Source organism: Neomonachus schauinslandi, chromosome 3 (genome assembly GCF_002201575.2).
Source record: "Neomonachus schauinslandi chromosome 3, ASM220157v2, whole genome shotgun sequence".
In the NCBI taxonomy this organism is placed as follows: Eukaryota; Metazoa; Chordata; class Mammalia; order Carnivora; family Phocidae; genus Neomonachus; species Neomonachus schauinslandi.
The window spans coordinates 115336056-115355078 of NC_058405.1; the positions used below are offsets into that span (position 1 = coordinate 115336056).

At 38.3% G+C, this 19023-nt stretch overlaps 1 protein-coding gene and 1 pseudogene across 1 annotated transcript in view; one reads left to right on the forward strand and one right to left on the reverse strand.

Moving 5' to 3' along the window:
• The first annotated feature begins 584 nt into the window (after positions 1–584).
• RIF1 (replication timing regulatory factor 1) overlaps positions 585–19023 on the forward strand; it is a 59153-nt gene continuing 40714 nt past the window's right edge. Inside the window, 9 exon segments of the mRNA XM_044913289.1 lie at positions 585–688; positions 1679–1757; positions 5531–5627; positions 6609–6736; positions 6823–6917; positions 8083–8272; positions 10022–10114; positions 15578–15716; positions 17913–18064. Of these exon segments, the coding sequence (XP_044769224.1) occupies positions 585–688; positions 1679–1757; positions 5531–5627; positions 6609–6736; positions 6823–6917; positions 8083–8272; positions 10022–10114; positions 15578–15716; positions 17913–18064 (1077 nt within the window).
• On the reverse strand, positions 12136–15254 carry LOC110591989 (annotated as a pseudogene).

A 19023-nucleotide genomic window follows, 5' to 3' on the forward strand; every position in this document is an offset into this window, starting at 1 on the left:
ATTGGCTCGAGGCTCTTCCGCCAGGCCTGCCCTACTCCCGCGCACTCGTGGGCCCGCCCCCGCCGCCATCTTGGTCTAGGAGGGAGCGGGCCGCACGCGAGAGTAAACAGCCCGAGCCGGGGAAGTCGAGTTCTGGCTCGGTCGGGGTGCCGCGGGGCAGCCGCGGAGAGGACGCAGTCCTGATCTTCGTACGTGGGCTAAGTATCGGGGCCACTGTGCTGAGCCTTGGCAACCCTCAGTTTAGCGCCCCCCCCCGCCCCCTCGCGGTGAGATGCCTCGCTCCCCGGGCTTCTCCCGCCCCCCGCGGGTCTCCTCCCACTGTTGAAAGCTGCCCGGGAAAGTGGTGGCGGGAGCGGGCCTGGGCCGGAGCGCAGCGTGGGCCCGGCTGCGTGTTGCAAGGCGCAGGAGGAGGTTAGGGTCTTGGATTTCGGGGCCAGGGGCCGGGCGTGTGGACGCGGTGGGACTGTGAGGCCGGGGGCGGGCGCGCGGGTCTGGGGCCCGGACTCGGACCGGGACGCCACGGGGCTGCTGCCATCGGTCATTGGGTTTTCTCCTCTTCCGGTCCGTGCCTCAGGGTGGCCGACATGACGGCCCCGGGTGAGAGCCCCCTGGCGCCGCTGTTGGAGACTTTGGAAGACCCTTCCGCCCCCCATGGAGAGCAAACCGACGCTTACCTGACTCTGACCAGGTAAGGCCCGCTGGGGTTGGGGGTGAGCGCTCTGGAGGGTCTTGGGAAGAAGATAGTTGCGGTGTGGCACGCAAAAACGAGTGTGTGTATCCTAGGAGTCTGGCAGCTGTGAGGACGCCGCGGTCGCGGGCAAGGTGGGGGGAGGTGGTGCGTGCTAAGTGACGTTCCCGGGTGTTGTTGCAGAGCTCCAGGCGTGTGTTTGGAATGAGGAAGCCTGCACGTGTGTTTGGTTGGCGAAGGATTTTTTTTTTTTTTAAAGTTTGGTTGGAAGTGGGCATGCTGGCGGGATGCTTTTCTGTGTAAGCCGCCCATGTATCGGGACAATGTGGCAACTCAGAATCTCTAGAGCAATAACCCGGGTTTCATTTGTAACTGTAAATGCCTCACAATATTTTTTTCTCTGAAAATCATATTTTGCTGAGTTATCTACTTATTTGGAAATGCTCGCAAAGGGTAGCAATTGGTACAAAACGACAAAAATTTAGTAAATTTTTAGTAAATTTGTAATTTGGTTAAGGTTTTCGTGTTCCCTCTTTACGTGGTGATATTGTCCAAACGTGTACGCTGTGGAGCAAGTTTTTCTTAAGGGTTCTTTTTGCGTTAATTTCAGACCGTATATATTGCATGATGTGTTGTATTTACAAGTATGAAGTATTTTAAGCACTGGGCCAGTTCAACTTGGTAGAAGTTTTTTTTTTTTTTTTTTTAAGATTTTATTTATTTAAGAGAGAGAGAGCATGAGAAGGGGGAGGGTCAGAGGGAGAAGCAGACTCCCCGCCGAGCAGGGAGCCCAATGCGGGACTCGGTCCCGGGTCTCCAGGATCATGACCTGAGCCGAAGGCAGTCGCCCAACCAAATGAGCCACCCAGGCGCCCTCAACTTGGTAGAAGTTTAACAAACTTTAGAAAGAGGATACAAACGAGTATATGGAGTAATTATAGGTTCTTTTGTGTGTCATTTGCATAAGCTTGTGTTCTTTCTGCTTTTAAGTCGCATGACTGGAGAAGATGGAAAAGAAGTCATTATGGAAATTGAGAAAAAACTCCCTCAGCTATTCAGAGTTTTAAAAGTATGTATCTGTTTATTGAATAGTTTTTTGTTGTGGGGAAAAAAAAGTTTTACCAGCTAACTCATAAAAACTTTGAAATGGAATAAGAGCCAGGATCGTCATTGTACTGTTTCAGTGTTTAATAGGTATCCGAGTACTTTGTTAATTACCTTGCATGTATTCTCTTACTTAATCCTCCATGTCCCTGTGAGGGTACTCTTTAATCCCCACTTTGTAGAAGAAATTGGTTTAATTTGCCTAATGTTGCCCATGGCCATGTGAATGCAAAACCTGTGCTTTTATTTTATTTTTTTAAAGATTTTATTTTTTAAGTAATCTCTACATCCAGTGTGGGGCTCCACCTCACCAACCTGAGACAAGAGTCCTGTACTCCCACAAAACCTGTGCTTTTAATTTAAAAGCAGTTAACAGCGATTATTTTATGTTTCTTGTCTTTTTGTAGGAATGTACTTGTAAGTAAATGATTGTGAAATTTTGTCTTTGGTCTATTTTGTGGCAACATTCATTTTTGTTTCTTACCTTCACTCACCGTCAGTTTTTGCCACAAAAATTTGCCACTCTTGTCTGGTTAAAAAACCGCTACTATGGTTATCTTTTTTGCTTATTTGTAGGGAGGTGTTATAGTTTAACATCAGACTGCGGACTTCTGTTCTTATCCTCAATTGAGTACACAGTGGCTTTGTGACTGTCCTTAACACTTAACTTCTGAATTCCTTGTTTTTAGAATGAAGGGGTTGAACTACATTAAAGTTCTTAACTTTATGACCATGTTTTGTGCTTTTAAACAGACGTATTCAGTCATATTTAGTGTACATTTTAGCATGATTTCCAGTTAAATGTTGAGACATTTAAGGCAGTCTACCTGGGAGTGTTCCTGTTACAGTCAGCAGTGCTTTTTGTTTGTGTAAGCCGGAACTTAGTTTTTGTGTAGTAGTTCAGGACTTATTAATAGTATTATTAAACAATATTAATTATACTATCCTATTTTTCTTCATTATCATGTTCCACATCTCAGCAATATATAGGATGTGATGAAAACATGCATCTTCATAAATTTGGTATTCAAGAACATGTAAGATCAGGAACTCAATTGTTTGCACTATTTAATAGAGTTCGTAACTTAACCTGATGAATAATTATTTGGAAGCATGTGGGTGGTTAATGATAGGAAAGTCAACAGAAGCTTGACAGTCAACAAAAGCTTTCTGGGTGAATTATTAAGCACTGCAAGGATAATTGAATTCCTTTAGAACAAGAGCCAGGTTAGGTGAAATATAATCTGTTTCTATGTAGTTGTTTACAATTCTGTTAGTATTGAGTCTAGGAACCCACAACATTTTTTTTTAAGATTTATTTATTATTTATTATTTGAGAGAGTGCGGGGGAAGGAGGAGGGACAGAGGGATAGAATCTCAAGAAGACTCCCTGACAAGGGGGTCGATCTCACTACCCTGAGATTATGACCTGAGCCGAAATCAAGAGTCAGACGGTGCCCTGGAACCCACAATATTTTTTTTTCTCCAAAGATTTATTTATTTATTTAAGAGAGGGAGAGTGCGAGTGCGCTCAGGAGAGCTCAGAGGAGAGAGAGAGAGAACTGGCACTTAGATCCCAGGACCCTGAGATCAAGAGCTGAGCTGAAAGCAAGAGTCAGTCGCTTAAGGACTGAGCCACCCAGGTGTCCCACCCACAACATTCTTATTTATTTATTTATTTTATTTTGTTATGTTATGTTAGTCACCATACATTACATGTGGTGATCCACGATCCATTGTTTTCATATAACATCCAGTGCTCCATGCAGTACGTGCCCTCCTTAATACCCATCACCGGGCTAACCAATCCCCTCTCCCCCCTCCCTTCTAAAACCCTGTTTGTTTCTCAGAGTCCATAGTCTCTCATGGTTCATCTCTCCCTCCAATTCCCCCCCTCTCATTTTTCCCTTCCTTCTCCTAATGTCCTCCATGCTATTCCTTATGTTCCACAAATAAGTGAAACCATATGAATAATTGACTTTCTCTGCTTGACTTATTTCACTTAGCATAATCTCCTCCAGTCCCATCCATGTTGATGTAAAAGTTGGATAGTCATCCTTTCTGATGGCTGAGTAATATTCCATTGTATATATGGACCACATCTTCTTTATCCATTCATCTGTTGAATGGCATCTCGGCTCTTTCCACAGTTTGGCTATTGCAGACATTGCTGCTATGAACATTGGGGTGCATACCCACCCACAACATTCTTGAGGACAACACTGTTATGGAATACTTTGAGGCAATGTGTGTGTGTGTGTGTGTATTTTTTTTTTTTTTCAAAGAACAGTTTTTTTTAAAAAAGGATTTTACTTATTTATTTGACAGAGAGGGATACAACCAGAGAGGGAACACAAGCAAGGGGAGAGGGAGAAGCAGGCTTCCTGCCCAGCAGGGAACCCCATGCCCTATGGGGCTTGATCCCAGGACTCTGGGATCAAGGCCTGAGCCGAAGGCAGATGCTTAATGACTGAGCCACCCAGGCACCCCCAGGCAATATATATTTAATTTAAAAAGTTGATCACAGCTAGATATTCTCCAGGAGATACAGTAGTAGCTCTCAGTCTCAGGTATTTAATGGTGTCTTTCTGTGGTTGTCTGAATTGGTTGTTTTTTATTATTTTTTAAAGATTTTATTTATTTATTTGACAGAGAGACACAGCGAGAGAGGGAACACAAGCAGGGGGAGTGGGAGAGGGAGAAGCAGGCTTCCTGCTGAGCAGGGAGCCCAATGTGGGGCTCCATCCCAGGACCCTGGGATCATGACCTGAGCCGAAGGCAGACACTTAATGACTGAGCCACCCAGGCACCCCAGAATTGGTTGTTTTAATAAATCTTATGCTCCAGTGTTTGGTTTTTTGTATTTCATTTGAATAATTATATAAAAGGGGTGCCCTAGGGAAGTGTCTCTTCATATACTTATTTTTCCTGCTCAAGAGCAGCAAATACCTGAGGATTCCTTGGATATATGATTCAGAGCAGTGGGGGGATTTGAAGATAAATCACTTTGAAATAGGAAATGGTACCAAGAAAAATACAGAGTTACAAATAAACGGAGGGTTGGGGAATATAGCAAGACTGCCTTTGACAGGTTTGGGATTTTAGAGCTTTTACATACGTAATATGGGTTGGGCTTTAAATTCCAGATCAACATTTGTAAATGTTACATTCCAACCCCTGTCTGTCTGTTCCACTATAAAGCTAGGATGCCAGCTTTTGTTTTTGAGTTTTTTGCTTACCTTTTGTAGAGGTGTCGTCAGCATTTTCCATTTGTTGGCTCTTTTATTGCTTTCAGCGGTGTGGAGATGTTCTTTTAAGAGAAACATTCTTTTTTTTTAAGATTTTATTTATTTATTTGAGAGAGAAAGAAACCACATGAGAGCGGGGAGGGTCAGAGGGTGAAGCAGACTCCCTGCCAAGCAGGGAGCCCGATGCGGGACTCGATCCAGGGACTCCAGGATCATGACCTGAGCCAAAGGCAGTCGCCCAACCGACTGAGCCACCCAGGCACCCAGAAACATTCTTTTTTATGTTATCTCTTTCTAGTGCTCTTCATCCTTTCTTTGCCAAGCTATATACATATGGCTTCCTGATTTTATTCCTATATCTGCTCTCAAACATTTGTTGATTGATTGGATTAAACATAATTTTTAAAAAATTTTCTGGTTGATTTTTGTTCTCTGAGAATTTATTTACAGTTTTAATTGTTTATAACAAATGTGCTTTTTGTTTTTGTAGATTCACATTTCCAGTCAGGATTCAGACCTCAGTTGTGCTGCTCTACAGGCCTTGGGGTTTTGCTTATATAATCCCAAAATTACCTCAGGATTATCAGGTAGTTAAATTTAGTATGACGTAGTATTTTTTAGAGTTTATATTTTGGCGCTTGGCCTGGGAGTTTCTGACACCCACTGTAACCCAGAAAAAATATTTTTAGAGTTTATAAATATGGTTTGATATGTTAAAAGTACTGTTACTTTTCTATTAGTTTTGTAACTTATAGTTTAGGATTTGCTTTTGAGAAAGAAATAATGTTTTGATAATCATCTTCTAGAAGATTTCTTTTTTTCTAGACATAGCTTTAAATCTGATACCACAAAATTTGCTCTAAAAGAATATAAATCTATTTTAAAATGATTGTAACAAAAAACTGAACCTTCTCCTTTATATAAAGCATATCTGCTTTGGAAGGTAATAGGAATTTAGATGGTTATTTATTATATAAAACAAGCATACACACTAAGGAACATGCTGAATTGAAAAGTTCTTTTACAAAGTGGTACTGGGATATTTGGACCCAAAAGTAGCTAAGTTTTCAAATAATCTTAATTACCGCTCTATAGTTTACCATTTTAATGGAAACCTAGAAGGTGATCTTTAGAGAGTGGGAAATCCGGGACAGGGAATAAGGATGCCTGAAAGTTATTACCATCTTCTTTTCTGATGGTAAAGTTTATGCCCTTCCTTTTTTAGATGTTCCCAATGTAAAATAGAAGTTCATTTTAGAGCAGAGGTTTAGGATTTGTAACATCTTGCCAAAAATTGTCTTGTATGTTTAAAACTATAATGATACCTGTGAAATTTTTCAGTTGCACAAATTGAGTATACTGTTTGTTTTCTCTGAATATACCTTCCTATCTGACCTAAGTTTTGTGTTTTGGGAAGAAATTTGATATTAGCATTGGTTCACTGATCCTTTTCTTCGGATATGTATTTAATTTTTTGACAATGAAGAGTATGTTGTTTTTTTGTTTCTGTATTTGAGATTTTAAAGGATGCAGACTGTTCCACATAATTAAGGCTGCTTGTTTTTCAGAGACAGATATTCAAGAACTGCTTTTAAAATTGAATGATAGTGTTAAAAGCCCAGACAAAAATGTACGTACTAGGGCACTTTGGGTGATATCCAAGCAGACGTTTCCTGGTGAAGTCATTGGCAGAGTAGTGAGTATGGTTTTTGTATGTTTTCTTAACTACATGCCACTTTAAAAACTTAGGCTTATTTGTGTTTATTTGGTTCTGTCTTTTAGGTATCCAGTATAATTGATTCATTAGAAATAATATTTAATAGAGGAGAGGTGCATTCTGCTGTTGTTGATTATGAAGCATTAAATGTCATCATAAGGTATGAATTTGCTGTTTGGGAAGAATAATTTCAGTAAATTTAGAATTTACTTCAAGGAGTGGACTTTGGGAACTAGGATATGAGTTAGACATTGAAAGAACACAATGTCTTCTAAATTAAAAGTCTCAAGGAAAAAAGGTAACAGTAAAAAGAAGGAAGTAGATATATTTAAGTTACTAGGTTTGTTTATTTTTTGTCTTTATTTTTACTGAGTCTTAAAAATGAAGTCTTGGTTGGGGTGCCTGGCTGGTTCACTTGGTAGAGCATTCTCCTCTTGATCTTGGGGTCCAGAGTCCAAGCCCCATGTTGGGTGTAGAGCGTACATAAAAATAAAGTCTTGGTTATGTTGCTGCTGCTGACATTCTGATTTTAAAAATTATTTCCATTAAAGCTTTTCCAAGGGTTTAAAAGATAATAGGCTCCCAAGTAGGCTATAGGGGGTATATGAGAAGGCATTAACAGTGACTAGCAGCAGATGGGAGAATAGGAAAATGCTCTACCTTCTTTCTATCCATCCCTGCTCTTTCAAGGACATGCTAACAGCACAAAAACTTTGTTGGTGTGGTTTATCTTACCCAGTTTTTCATTCTTTTAAAGTTTTCTGTATTGAGCTATTTACTTTAACTACTTAGTGTTCTGATGTCCTGAATGATGCTCACACTAGGTCACAGTTCTCTGGCTATCTTCTTCTTTTTTATTAAGATTTTATTTATTTATTAGAGAGCAGGAGCAGGGGTGAGAAGGGGCAGAGGGGGAGGGAGAAGCAGGTTCCCCACTGAGCAGGGAGCCCTATGTGATGCGGGGCTGGATCCCAGGACCCTGGGATCATGACCTGAGCCGAAGGCAGACTCTTAACTGACTGAGCCACCCAGGTGCCCCTCTCTGGCTATCTTCTAAAAGAAAGTTGAATTTACCTGTATTTAAAAAAAAATCAATATTTTAAATAATAATCTGAAGATAAATGGTGTGTCCTTACTTTTAAAATTTATAAAAATAATATGAGAATGTACAAATCAGTAAGTAAAAATTACATCTGCGTGAATGCATGTATGTATATATTCTAAAACGGATGGTACTAGGCATATTTCTGTGTGCTGCTTATTTTCCTGGTAGTTTAGACATAAAAGGTGAGGTCAAGCTAATTTCATTGATTTCTCTATTATAGGCTAATTGAACAAGCCCCAGTTCAAATGGGAGAAGAGTCAATTAGGTGGGCAAAACTGGTCATACCTTTAGTGGTTCATTCAGCTCAAAAGGTACATTTGCGGGGAGCAACTGCTCTAGAGATGGGAATGCCATTGTTGCTTCAGAAACAACAAGAAATAGCATCTATCACAGAGCAGCTTATGACTACTGTAAGTATTATTTTGTGTAAGGATTTTTTGGATACTGCATTGAAAGTTTCTGGCCCAAGCATAGGGCTCATAGTAGAATAACTGCATTATGATCTAGGAAGTTCCACTTTTAACAAAACATAAGTAATTGCTTAAGTTAGTATGGGCACACTACTAGTTTAAGGGAGGGAGCTGTTTTATTTGGTGTTTGTAGGATACAAGCATTTTATTTCATCCCCAGTGAATAGTGATTGAAAGGAATTGCATTTCTGGAAAAGGGAGAATATTAACTGATTTCAGTACTGTTTGGGTTTTAACATAATCCCAATAGGTATAAATTTAAAGCACATAAGTGTGTGTAATGTGTACAATTTCCTGAACTTATTACTTGCCTCAGGTTTTAGGCTTTTCTACCATTGTTCTTGTAACAAATATTTATTGAGCATGTATATGCCAGACATTGTTTTAGACAACATAGCAGTGAACAAAAGGAACTTGTGGAGCTTATTGTCTAGTGGGAGAGGCAGTAGAGAATATAGTATATTCAGTGAAGAAGATTATGGAGAACCATAGAGACTAGATGGAGAGTGCCATTGGAGAGGAAGGGTATGGTGAGGGAAGGAAAAAGGATAGGATATTTAAACAGTGATTTGAAAGTGGTACAGGAGTTAGCTACTTGGATGATAGGGAGTAAGCTCATTCTAGGCAGGAGGAACCATGAGAGCAAAAGGCCCTGCTCTGATGGTTTTGTGTTGGTGTTCAGTGAACACTGGGCAAGTGCAGTATGATAGAGTGAATGAGGATGAGAGGATTAAGAGATGATGTCAGAGAAACAGCCAAATCACATAGGACCTTGTCGGTATTGCAAGGCATTTTTTTTTCCTCTGGCTTATATTGAAAACCTTATTTGAAGGTTTTGAGTCTAGGAGTGTTTATATGTACTGACTTGTGCTTTAAAGGATCACTGTGCCGGTGTTGAGACTAGTCTCTAGAGGAGTTGAGTAGAAAAAGGGAAACTAGTTTAGAGATAACTTCAGTCATCTAGGTGACGTGAGGGAGCCTTCCCAATTTTAAAACCTGGGATTTTGTTTATTTTTTAAAATTCAGGAGGCCTCATGGGAATGTTTGGAGCCTAATAAAGTAGCTCCAATGTCTTTGCAAGTTTTTTTATTTTGATAAGTTTATTAATTTTCTAAGAGCATATATAAAATTCTTTATAAATTTGACCTAAAATGTTCTCAGCTGTTACCTATGAAGCTATTAATGTATTTTTTAGATTTTTTTTGAAGATTTTATTTATTTGACAGAGAGACAGTAGCAGAGGGAGAGAGAAGCAGACTCCCCACTGAGTAAGGAGCCCGATGTGGGGCTCTATCCCAGGACCCCGGGATCATGACCTGAGCTGAAGGCAGACGCTTAACGACTGAGCCACCCAGGCGCCTTAATGTATTTTTAAGAGTGGAAAATAAAACATTACTATTTTAACTCTAATGATATATATGCTGAAGTTTTCAGGGAGAAGTATATTGGTAGAAAAAAATTAAGCTGAATTGATGGATGGAATAATGGTCAGATTTATAAGATAGGCATAGTAAGATGTTAACTATATTTATATTTGGACTTCCACTGTAAAACTTTCAGCTTTGCTATATACATGAAAGTTTTTCTAATAAAATATTGGGAAAAGTTAATTCAACTAAGACAGTCTGATACTGCGTATTTTGTTTTTTCAAGAGTGTTTTTGGTAAATATTTTTGCTTTTGTTTACAGAAATTACTTTCAGAACTCCAAAAGCTATTTATGAGTAAGAATGAGACTTATGTGTTAAAATTGTGGCCTTTGTTTGTCAGACTTCTTGGGAAGGTAAGTTTATAGTTAATAGTTCATAGTTTATACCTGCGAGACCCTTTCATTTCTTAACTTTACATTATTCATGCATGCCACATATGTAAATTTAGCTGTTCACTAAAATTTGTTTGCAAACCCACAATAAGTACTTCTGCTGCTTTTCCAGTCGGTTGCAAACCTGCAGAGTGGCATAATTTGAGTCCCCTGGTGTGCAGGTTCTCAGCTGAGGTAGAGCAAGATAATGCTTGCGCGCATGCGCATAACATGAGCCAGGGCAGAGGGAGAGGGAGAAGCTGACTCCCCTGCTAAGCGGGGAACCCGACGTAGGGCTTGATCCCAGGACCCTGGTTGGGATCATGACCTGAACCAAAGGCAGATGTTTAACCGACTGAGCCACCCAGGTGCCCCTCAGTGTTCTTTTTGAGACAGATGTCCTTTTTCGGGATGACTCTCTGATGCTCTCTCAAATAAATAAAATCTTTAAAAAAAAAAAAGTCCTTTTCATAAATCCACTTAATGACACATTTCCCACGTTTTGTGCTTCTTCTTGGTGAATTTAGTTTCAAATGGCCCCCAGGCTTAGTGCCAAAATGTTGTCTGTAGTTCCTAAGCACTGGGAGACTGATGTGCCCTAGGGAGAAATTACATGTGTTACATAAACTCTGTTTAGGCATGAGTAATAGTGGTGTTGGCTGTGAGTTCAGTGTTAGTGAGTCAACAAAACATACAGTGTCTTTAAACAGAAATAAATAGAAAACAAGGTTGAGTTCGATTGGTTGACAGAAAAGGTTCTTGTAGGAACCTAATCCTGCATCTTTCCTAGGAGCAGTGGCTCAGTACTTGCTAACAGTGTTTGCAGTGGACTTTATAGAACTTTGGTGGATCGTGAGGATTGACCATATGTTCTGTCTTTAATAAGCCAGGTGTTTTGTTTGTTTGTGGGGTTTTTTTTTTTTTGAGGGGAAGGGATGTGTTTTTCTTTATTGTGGTAAATAAACATAATCATCGTAAGTGTACAGTTCAGTGCCATTGAATACATATGCGGGTTGTGTAAACATTGTCACTATCTGTACCCAAAATTTTATCATCATCTCCCAACAACTTTATACATATAACTCCTCCTACTTCCCCACCCCCAGTCCCTGGTAACTGCTGTTCTGTCTGCTGTCTCTGGATTTGCTAATACTAGGCATCCCACATAAGTGGAATCATGCACTATTTGTCCTTCTGTGTATGGCTTATTATGCAAAGACATAATTTTTTCAAATTCTAATCATGTAGCAAGCAGTTAATTAAATTTCATTGTTAGGGCTGAATAATATTCACTCTATATAACTCATTTTTGTTTATTCATTTATTGATAGACACTTGGCTTATTTTTACATTTCGGCTATTGTGAATAATGTTGCTGTAAACATTGATGTACAAATATATGTTGGATTCTGTGCTTTTCATTCTTTTGGATATATGTGTAAGAATGGAATTGCTGGGTTGTAATGGTAGTTCTGTACTTAACTTTTAGAGACACCTCCAAATTGTTTTCCACAGTGGGCGCACTATTTTACATTCCTACCAGTAATAACACTAGGGTTCTTTCTAGTTTTTCTTTTCTTTTAAGGATTTATTTGTTTATTTTAGAGAGTGTTTGAGGGGGAGGGGCAGAGGGAGAGGGAAAGAGAATCTCCAGCAGACTGCCAACTGAGTGAGGAGCCTGACACAGGATCCTGAGCTCATGACCTGAGCTGAAATCAAGAGCTGGATGCTTAACTGGCTGAGCCACTCAGGTGCTTCTAGTTTTTCCTTGCCGAACTTATTTTTTGGTTTTTGGTATGTTGGCCATTCCAAGAAATTTTGTTCTGTTTTGTAAAACTGGGCCATTTTAATGTTTTTGACTATGATAAATAGTTCTCTTGATGATTGCAGACTTATAAGGCTGTTGGGTAATAATTGAGAAACAGTCACAGTAGTGGTGGTTTTCCTGATTGGTGTGCCATCTTCAGTAACGATTGTAAGGAGTTACTTGTATGAAACTGCTGTTAAGCCAGTAAGACCGCATTTATGAACCATCATTTTCAGGACTGTTAGTAACCTGGACATATTTCTCCCAAATAACCTTACCTCTTTGTGTTACAAGACCCAGCTTGCTCACATCTGTGTCATTGACAGTACCTTTGGTAGTAATAACCAAGGTTGTATATAGTGGGGATGAGTTTTTGTTTATACCATATATTGAGAGGTAAAAGGTGACTTTCAGTCTAAGACATATTATATGGGCCTTCTTGAAACATAAACCATTGGCCTAATGAATCATATTTAGGTGGTTTTCATATAAAGCTATTTTCAATGGAGCGGACTTTAGTAACAGTAAACAACCTCTTTTATGCTCTCTTGTTTCTCTGTCCTATTCGAGTAACTTAATATTTGTTTCTCCCTGGGCATGAACCTTGAGCATAGAGTCTCCCCATTTTCCTGCTTTCCCTTTTTGGTTTTAACTATATTTGAAAGTATTTTGGCTCAGGACTGTCTCTCTGTGTCCTGTAGATAGGCAGGTACTGTTCCTGTGGAATCTTTTCATCGTTCTTTAGTTTGGTGTTTCCCTTTTCTTGCATCTTAATAGTATTTTTTGCTTTTTCTCAGTATGGTGCTGTTTATGGTAGTGCTTAGCCTTCATCTGCTGCCTTTGAACATTCATGAGCCTCTTGACTTTTCTTCTTTCTCTTTTTCTCATGGTGATCCAAGTGATATCCATAGCAGTTATGATGTAACTCAATAAGTTGTTTTGTGGCATGGTGACTGCAGACCAGCCACCTGGGCTCAAAGAAGCCCTAAGCATTTTGGTCTCCCGAGACCTAAGAGCTGACTGCCCAGAACCCAGGGCAGGAAAGCCTTTGCCCATTTTTTATTTTTTTTTTCATTTCTTTTTTTTTTTTTTTTTTTTTAAGATTTTATTTATTTATTTGACAGAGACAGAGATAGTGAGAGCAGGAACACAAGCAGGGGCAGTGGGAGAGGGAGAAGCAGGCCTCCAGACGAGCAGGGAGCCTGGTGCGGGGCCTGATCCCAGGACACAGGGATCATGACCCGAGCCAAAGGCAGACACTTAACAACTGAGCCACCCAGGCACCCAAAAAAAATTTTTTTTTTAAAGATTTTATTTATTTGACAGAGAAGCGCGTGCATGCACATACAAGCAGGGGGAGCAGGAGAGGGGGAGAGAGAGAGAAGCAGGCTCTCTGCTGATCAGAGAGCCCAATGCGGGGCTTGATCCCAGGACCCTGGGATCATGACCTGAGCTGAAGGCAGACACTTAACCGACTGAGCCACCCAGGCATCCCACCTTTGCCCATTTTTTAATTGGGTGGTTTGGTTTTATTGTTCAGTTGTAGGAGTTCTTTATTTTGGATTATTAATCCCGTATCAGATATGTGATTTTCAAATATTTTTTTTCCCATTCTGTAATGTTGTCTTTTCACTTGATAATATCCTTTGGTGCACAGAAGTTTTTAATGAAGTCCAATATAAATTAGAATTTTTTTCTTTCATTGTCTGTGCTTTTGGTGTCATAGCCATGAAGTTGTCAAATCCAGTGTCATGAATCTTTTTCCCTCTGTATTCTTGGAGGATATTTATAGTTCTAGTTTGCAGAAGTTTTTATCTTTGATCCATTTTGAGTTTATTTTTGTATGTGGTATAAGGCAGGGGTCTAGTTCTTTCTTTTGCATGTGGATATTCAATTTTGCAACACCATTTGTTGAAAAGAACGGTCTTTATATAATGAATGGTCTTGGCACCCTTGTTGAAAAATAAGGGGCGCCTGGGTGGCTTGGTAGGTTAAGCCTCTGCCTTTGGCTCAAGTCGTGATCCCGGGGTGCCGGGATCGAGTCCCGCGTTGGGCTTCCTGCTCTGCAGAGAGCCTGCTTCTCCCTTTGCCCCTCTCTCTCTCTGTCTCATGAATAAATAAATCTTTAAAAGCAAAAAAAGAGAAAAATCAGTTGACAGCAGGGACACGTGAGTGGCACAGTTGGTTAAGGGTATGACTCTTGATTTTGTCTCAGGTCATGATCTTAGGGTCATGAGATGGAGCTCAACGTGGGATTTCACACTCAGTGCAGAGTCTGCTTGAGACTCCCTCCTCTCCCCCGGCCCCAGATAAATAAAAAAAAAAAGAAAAACCAATTGACAGCATGTGTGAAGGTTTTATTTTGGGGAATCTCTGTTCCATTGGTCTGTATGTTTATCTTTATGCCATTACCATATGTTTTAATTACTTCAGTTTTGAAGTAAGTTTGGAAGGCAAGAAGTGTGAGTTCTCCAAACTTACTCTTTCAAAATTGATGTCTGTTTGGGGCTCTTTGCAATTCCATAATGAATTTGAAGATTGGCTTTTCTTTTTTGTGAAGAAGGCTGCTGTACTTTTAATAGAGATTGTTTTGAATCTGTAGATTGCTCTGTGTAATATTGACATTTTAATGGTATTAAAATTTTCTGTACTTGAACGTGGGATGGTTTTCCATTTATTTAGGTACTTTAAAATGTTTTTCAGCAGTATTTTTTTTTTTTAGATTTTATTTATTTATTTGAGAAAGAGAATGAGATAGAGAGAGAGCATGAGAGGGGGGAGGGTCAGAGGGAGAAGCAGACTCCCTGCTGAGCAGGGAGCCCGATGCGGGACTCGATCCTGCGACTCCAGGATCATGACCTGAGCCGAAGGCAGTCGCTTAACCAACTGAGCCACCCAGGTGCCCTCAGCAGTATTTTGTAGCTTTTAGTACAAGCCTTTCACCTCCTTGGTTAGATTTATTCCTAAGTATTTAATTCTTTTAGGTGCTAATGTAAATGGAATTGCTTACTTAATTTCTTTTTCAGATTGTTAGTTGCCCTTGTGTAGAAACAGCTGATTTTTGTGTGTTGATCTCTGCAGTTGCTAGTAGCTTTCTTAGGGATTCTTGGATTTTTTAAGCAATTTATTTTTTGTTAATGTTTATATGCTGTTCAGTTTATTGTGATTTATAGCTACAGTTGCTAACGTTTCATGTTTTAATGTTTGTTTCCTTGCGATACATTACTTGTCATTTGTCCCTTTTTCCCTTAACTTTTTCCTGTTTATTTCAGTGTATTTGAAAACTGGGTTTTCTTTAGTTTCAAGGTTCAACATTTCTTATTTTTTCATAAGTACTAGTGTTTTTTTTTATATGGATACCATTTTTACTTGGTATTATGTTGGTAAACTTCGGGATTTATCTTCCTAATTTTCTCTAATGTTTAGAAATGTTCTGTTTTATGCATTTATGCATTACTTATTCATGGAGCATTATATTTTGTGATCTTGAGTTTTGAATGTGTACGCAGAATCCAGTACATTTTGAACTTTAAGACTTTACATAGCTAACACTGAATGAATTAGATAAATGAATAATAATAGTACCTATATGTTGTTTTAGGCAGGTAAATAACTTTGTTATGATTTTTCATTTTTAGACCTTGCATCGAAGTGGGAGTTTCATTAATTCTCTATTACAGCTGGAAGAACTAGGATTTCGCAGTGGAGCACCCATGATTAAAAAAATAGCTTTTATTGCTTGGAAGAGTTTAATAGATAATTTTGCTTTGAATCCAGGTAAGTAAGTAATGTCTTAAAATTTTGATTTTTTCTATGGATTTTACTCAAGATGAAAAGAACAAAGCCTTTCTGATTTTTTTGGATTTTATATTGAAACTTAACCTATTGAATATATATATATTTTTAATTTTAAGGGAATAAACTTATAGCCAAAAATAGAATTAAAAAGCCTAGGCATTATTGAAAATCACAGATAGAAAATTTGTTTTAAGCTATTTCAAAAATTAAACAAAGTGACAGATACCATTTGTGGTTTTTTTAATATATTCCAGCACTTAGTTGAGCACTTTGAGTACCTCTAATTTAATCATCACAATAGATCTGAGATACAAAGTATTATCCCTATTTTAGAGGGATTAATTTATCAAAGGTCATTTATAGCCATTAGATGATAGGAAGCAATTGTGATTGCTATGAAGCATGACTGATAAAACGTTTTTCTCTCAGGACCTTTAGAACAGTGCCTAATAGTGGGTTTTACTATTAATATTTCCAAGTGATTCCTTTTGATTTACCTTAACTTTATCTTCCTGTTGTCTAGTGGAGGTGTTTGATATACAGTTGACCCTTGAACAAGGGAGGGTTAGGGATGCCAGCGTCCCACTGCATATAACTTTTCACTCCCCAAATCTAACTACAGATAGCCCACTGTTGACCAGAAGCCTTACAAATAACAAACTGTCGATAACCCATATTTTGTATATGTATTATATACTCTAGTCTTACGATAAAGTAAACTAGAGAAATGTTAGGAAAATCATAAGGAAGAGAAGATACATTTGCAGTATTGTATAAAAAAAAAAATCTGTGTATAAGTGGACACATGCAATTCAAACCCATGTTCAAAGGTCAGCTGTATATATGAGAAAGTATATAGCCCAAAAGTAGGTCAGTAGGAATACTTACTTAATTGGGTAGTTAATCTTAGATATAATGAATACTGTGTGTTTATAAGATCTGCTACATAATATTGATTTCATCCTGTATTTTTTCTCTGCCAAAGACAATTAATAATCCTTTCTCTTCCCCTTTTTAGTGTGTTTTGTAAGGTGATTATTTTCATTAACTATAATTTTATTGAAAATATTGATAGTGCATTGCCAGGCACAAATTTTAAGTGTAAATGTTACTTTTTTTGTTGTTGTTATTTATAAACCGGTAATGCAAGTTGATGTCCTGGACTAAATCTGGACTAAAGCATAAAATAGACATGACTTAAAGAAGATAAATGCTATCTCATTTGGAGTAAGCCCAGAGCTAAAGAGTCCATCCCTAGTGTTAATGGATCTGGGAAATCTTAAGGAATCAGATGCCTGTCTTTCTATTCTGTCATCTCTCTAGAGCCTTCCAGAAATTCCACATACACTTCCCCTTAAATCTCATTGGGTAGAATGGCTGAATGGGAGACTAGATAAAGAAATAAAAAATTGGGTATCTGTCATTGTCCTGAGTGAAAGAGGTCTTGTATCTAAAAAAGAATGGCAATTTCTGCTATAGGGATATTATTGTGGAGCTCCTCTCATAAGTAGAGTAGGAGTTCAAAAAAGATTAGAGAATTTGTTCCCACAGTGATTTGACTTTATTTTCTTCTTTATAGAAATGTTAATTGTGAAAGCTAAATGGCAGAATAGCTGTCAGAAACATTAATGCCATCCCACCAAATACATAGCTTGACTGGTGTTTCAAAATCCTTTTCGAGTCTTTTTGATAAGTTACTTGAGCACACGGGCATCTTATTTTGTGTATTCCCAGTTATTACACTCAGTATTAGGCTGGACAGTTTATTGTGGAGGACTGCCCTGTGTGTTGAAGGAAGTTTAGCAGTATCCTTGGGTGCAGCCTACTAGATGCCTACAACATCCTCTGTACCCCTGCCTCTGAGGTCTAACAACCAGAGATATTGTAAACATTGCCAAATGTCCCTTGGTAGGAAGATCGTTCCTGGCACACACAGTTTCTAATAAACATTACTTCCTCTTTTTTCTTCTTCTCTTTCTTTGGCCTTATTACATGTAGTCTAGTTGTTCTGGAGTCTGTCACATTGAAAATTTGAGGTTTAACAAGAACGGCTGATGTAAAAAAATTTTTTTGTATATCAGTTCTCCTGTGGTCAGAAAGACTTACATACTTATTCTTAAAATTTAGTCTTCAGCTCTTATATCTTTTTACCCATGTGCTTATTTTCTTTTTAAGAAATACTATGCAGTGCAAAAAGGCTGAAGTTGTTAATGCAGCCTTTGAGTTCCATCCATGTGAGAACAGAAACTCTAGCACTAACAAAGCTAGAAGTCTGGTGGTATCTACTGATGAGACTTGGACCTCATCTTCCTGCTAATTTTGAACAGGTAATGAAAGTGTTGAGTGTAATGCTTGGTGTGTTTTAATGCATTCTTAAATTCTTAACAATCTAATCTTTCAGTGTTATATTTGCTGTGTTCTATAAAAGATCTTTTTTTCCTAACACAGAACTTGAGTTTATTTTTCTCAAAAGATATTCTCTAGTTGTGTGAAATGGAGTCTCTAAAGCTTTCTTAACCAGCAGCCACTCAAATATCTATCCTTACTCTAAAGGCATTTTGAGAGATTTTTTTAAAAGAAATTTCATAGCATTTAGAATATAATTGAGTGTAAAATCAACATTACTGATGCAGAAATCTAGTTTACACTGGGTTGATAAAAAGTTGGATCAATTCTTATTTTTTGTATCTCCTCTATTTCTAGGCTACCTAATGGTAACAAATCATTTAATCCCAGCATAGCTTTGCAATATTATTATAAATGATTTTACAAATTTTTTTTAGATTTTGATACCCTTGCTGGCATTTAGACATATCTATACCTCCTTGATTTTGCAATTAATCCCATCCTTGGTTTCTGTATTTTACAATAAGTAAAAAAGGATAGCTCTGATAATTTCTATCTTTTTCATTTCTTTATTGTATATTGTTTATCTGGGATTTTGGAATATTATCTTACTGTTAAATCTGTAGTCCTTGTCTTTTGGTCTGTGTATGTAATTGCGTGGCAGTGGGTATATTATTGGAAATTGGGTTTTATAATAAAATATACTTGAATTTTTAGCAAGTTTTTAAAATTCTTTATTATTTAATGTCGTAAGGCTTTTAAACTTAACAGCATGAATTAATTGGAATTGGGCATTAATGATAGTATCTAACAGGAACATAATTATTACAGATTCTACCATTATGAAGTCCTAAGTAGGCTAATCTTACCCAGTTGCCCCACACATTCATTGGTATAATTTATGCATTGGCTAGATTTGATTGGTACTGGAATGATCTTA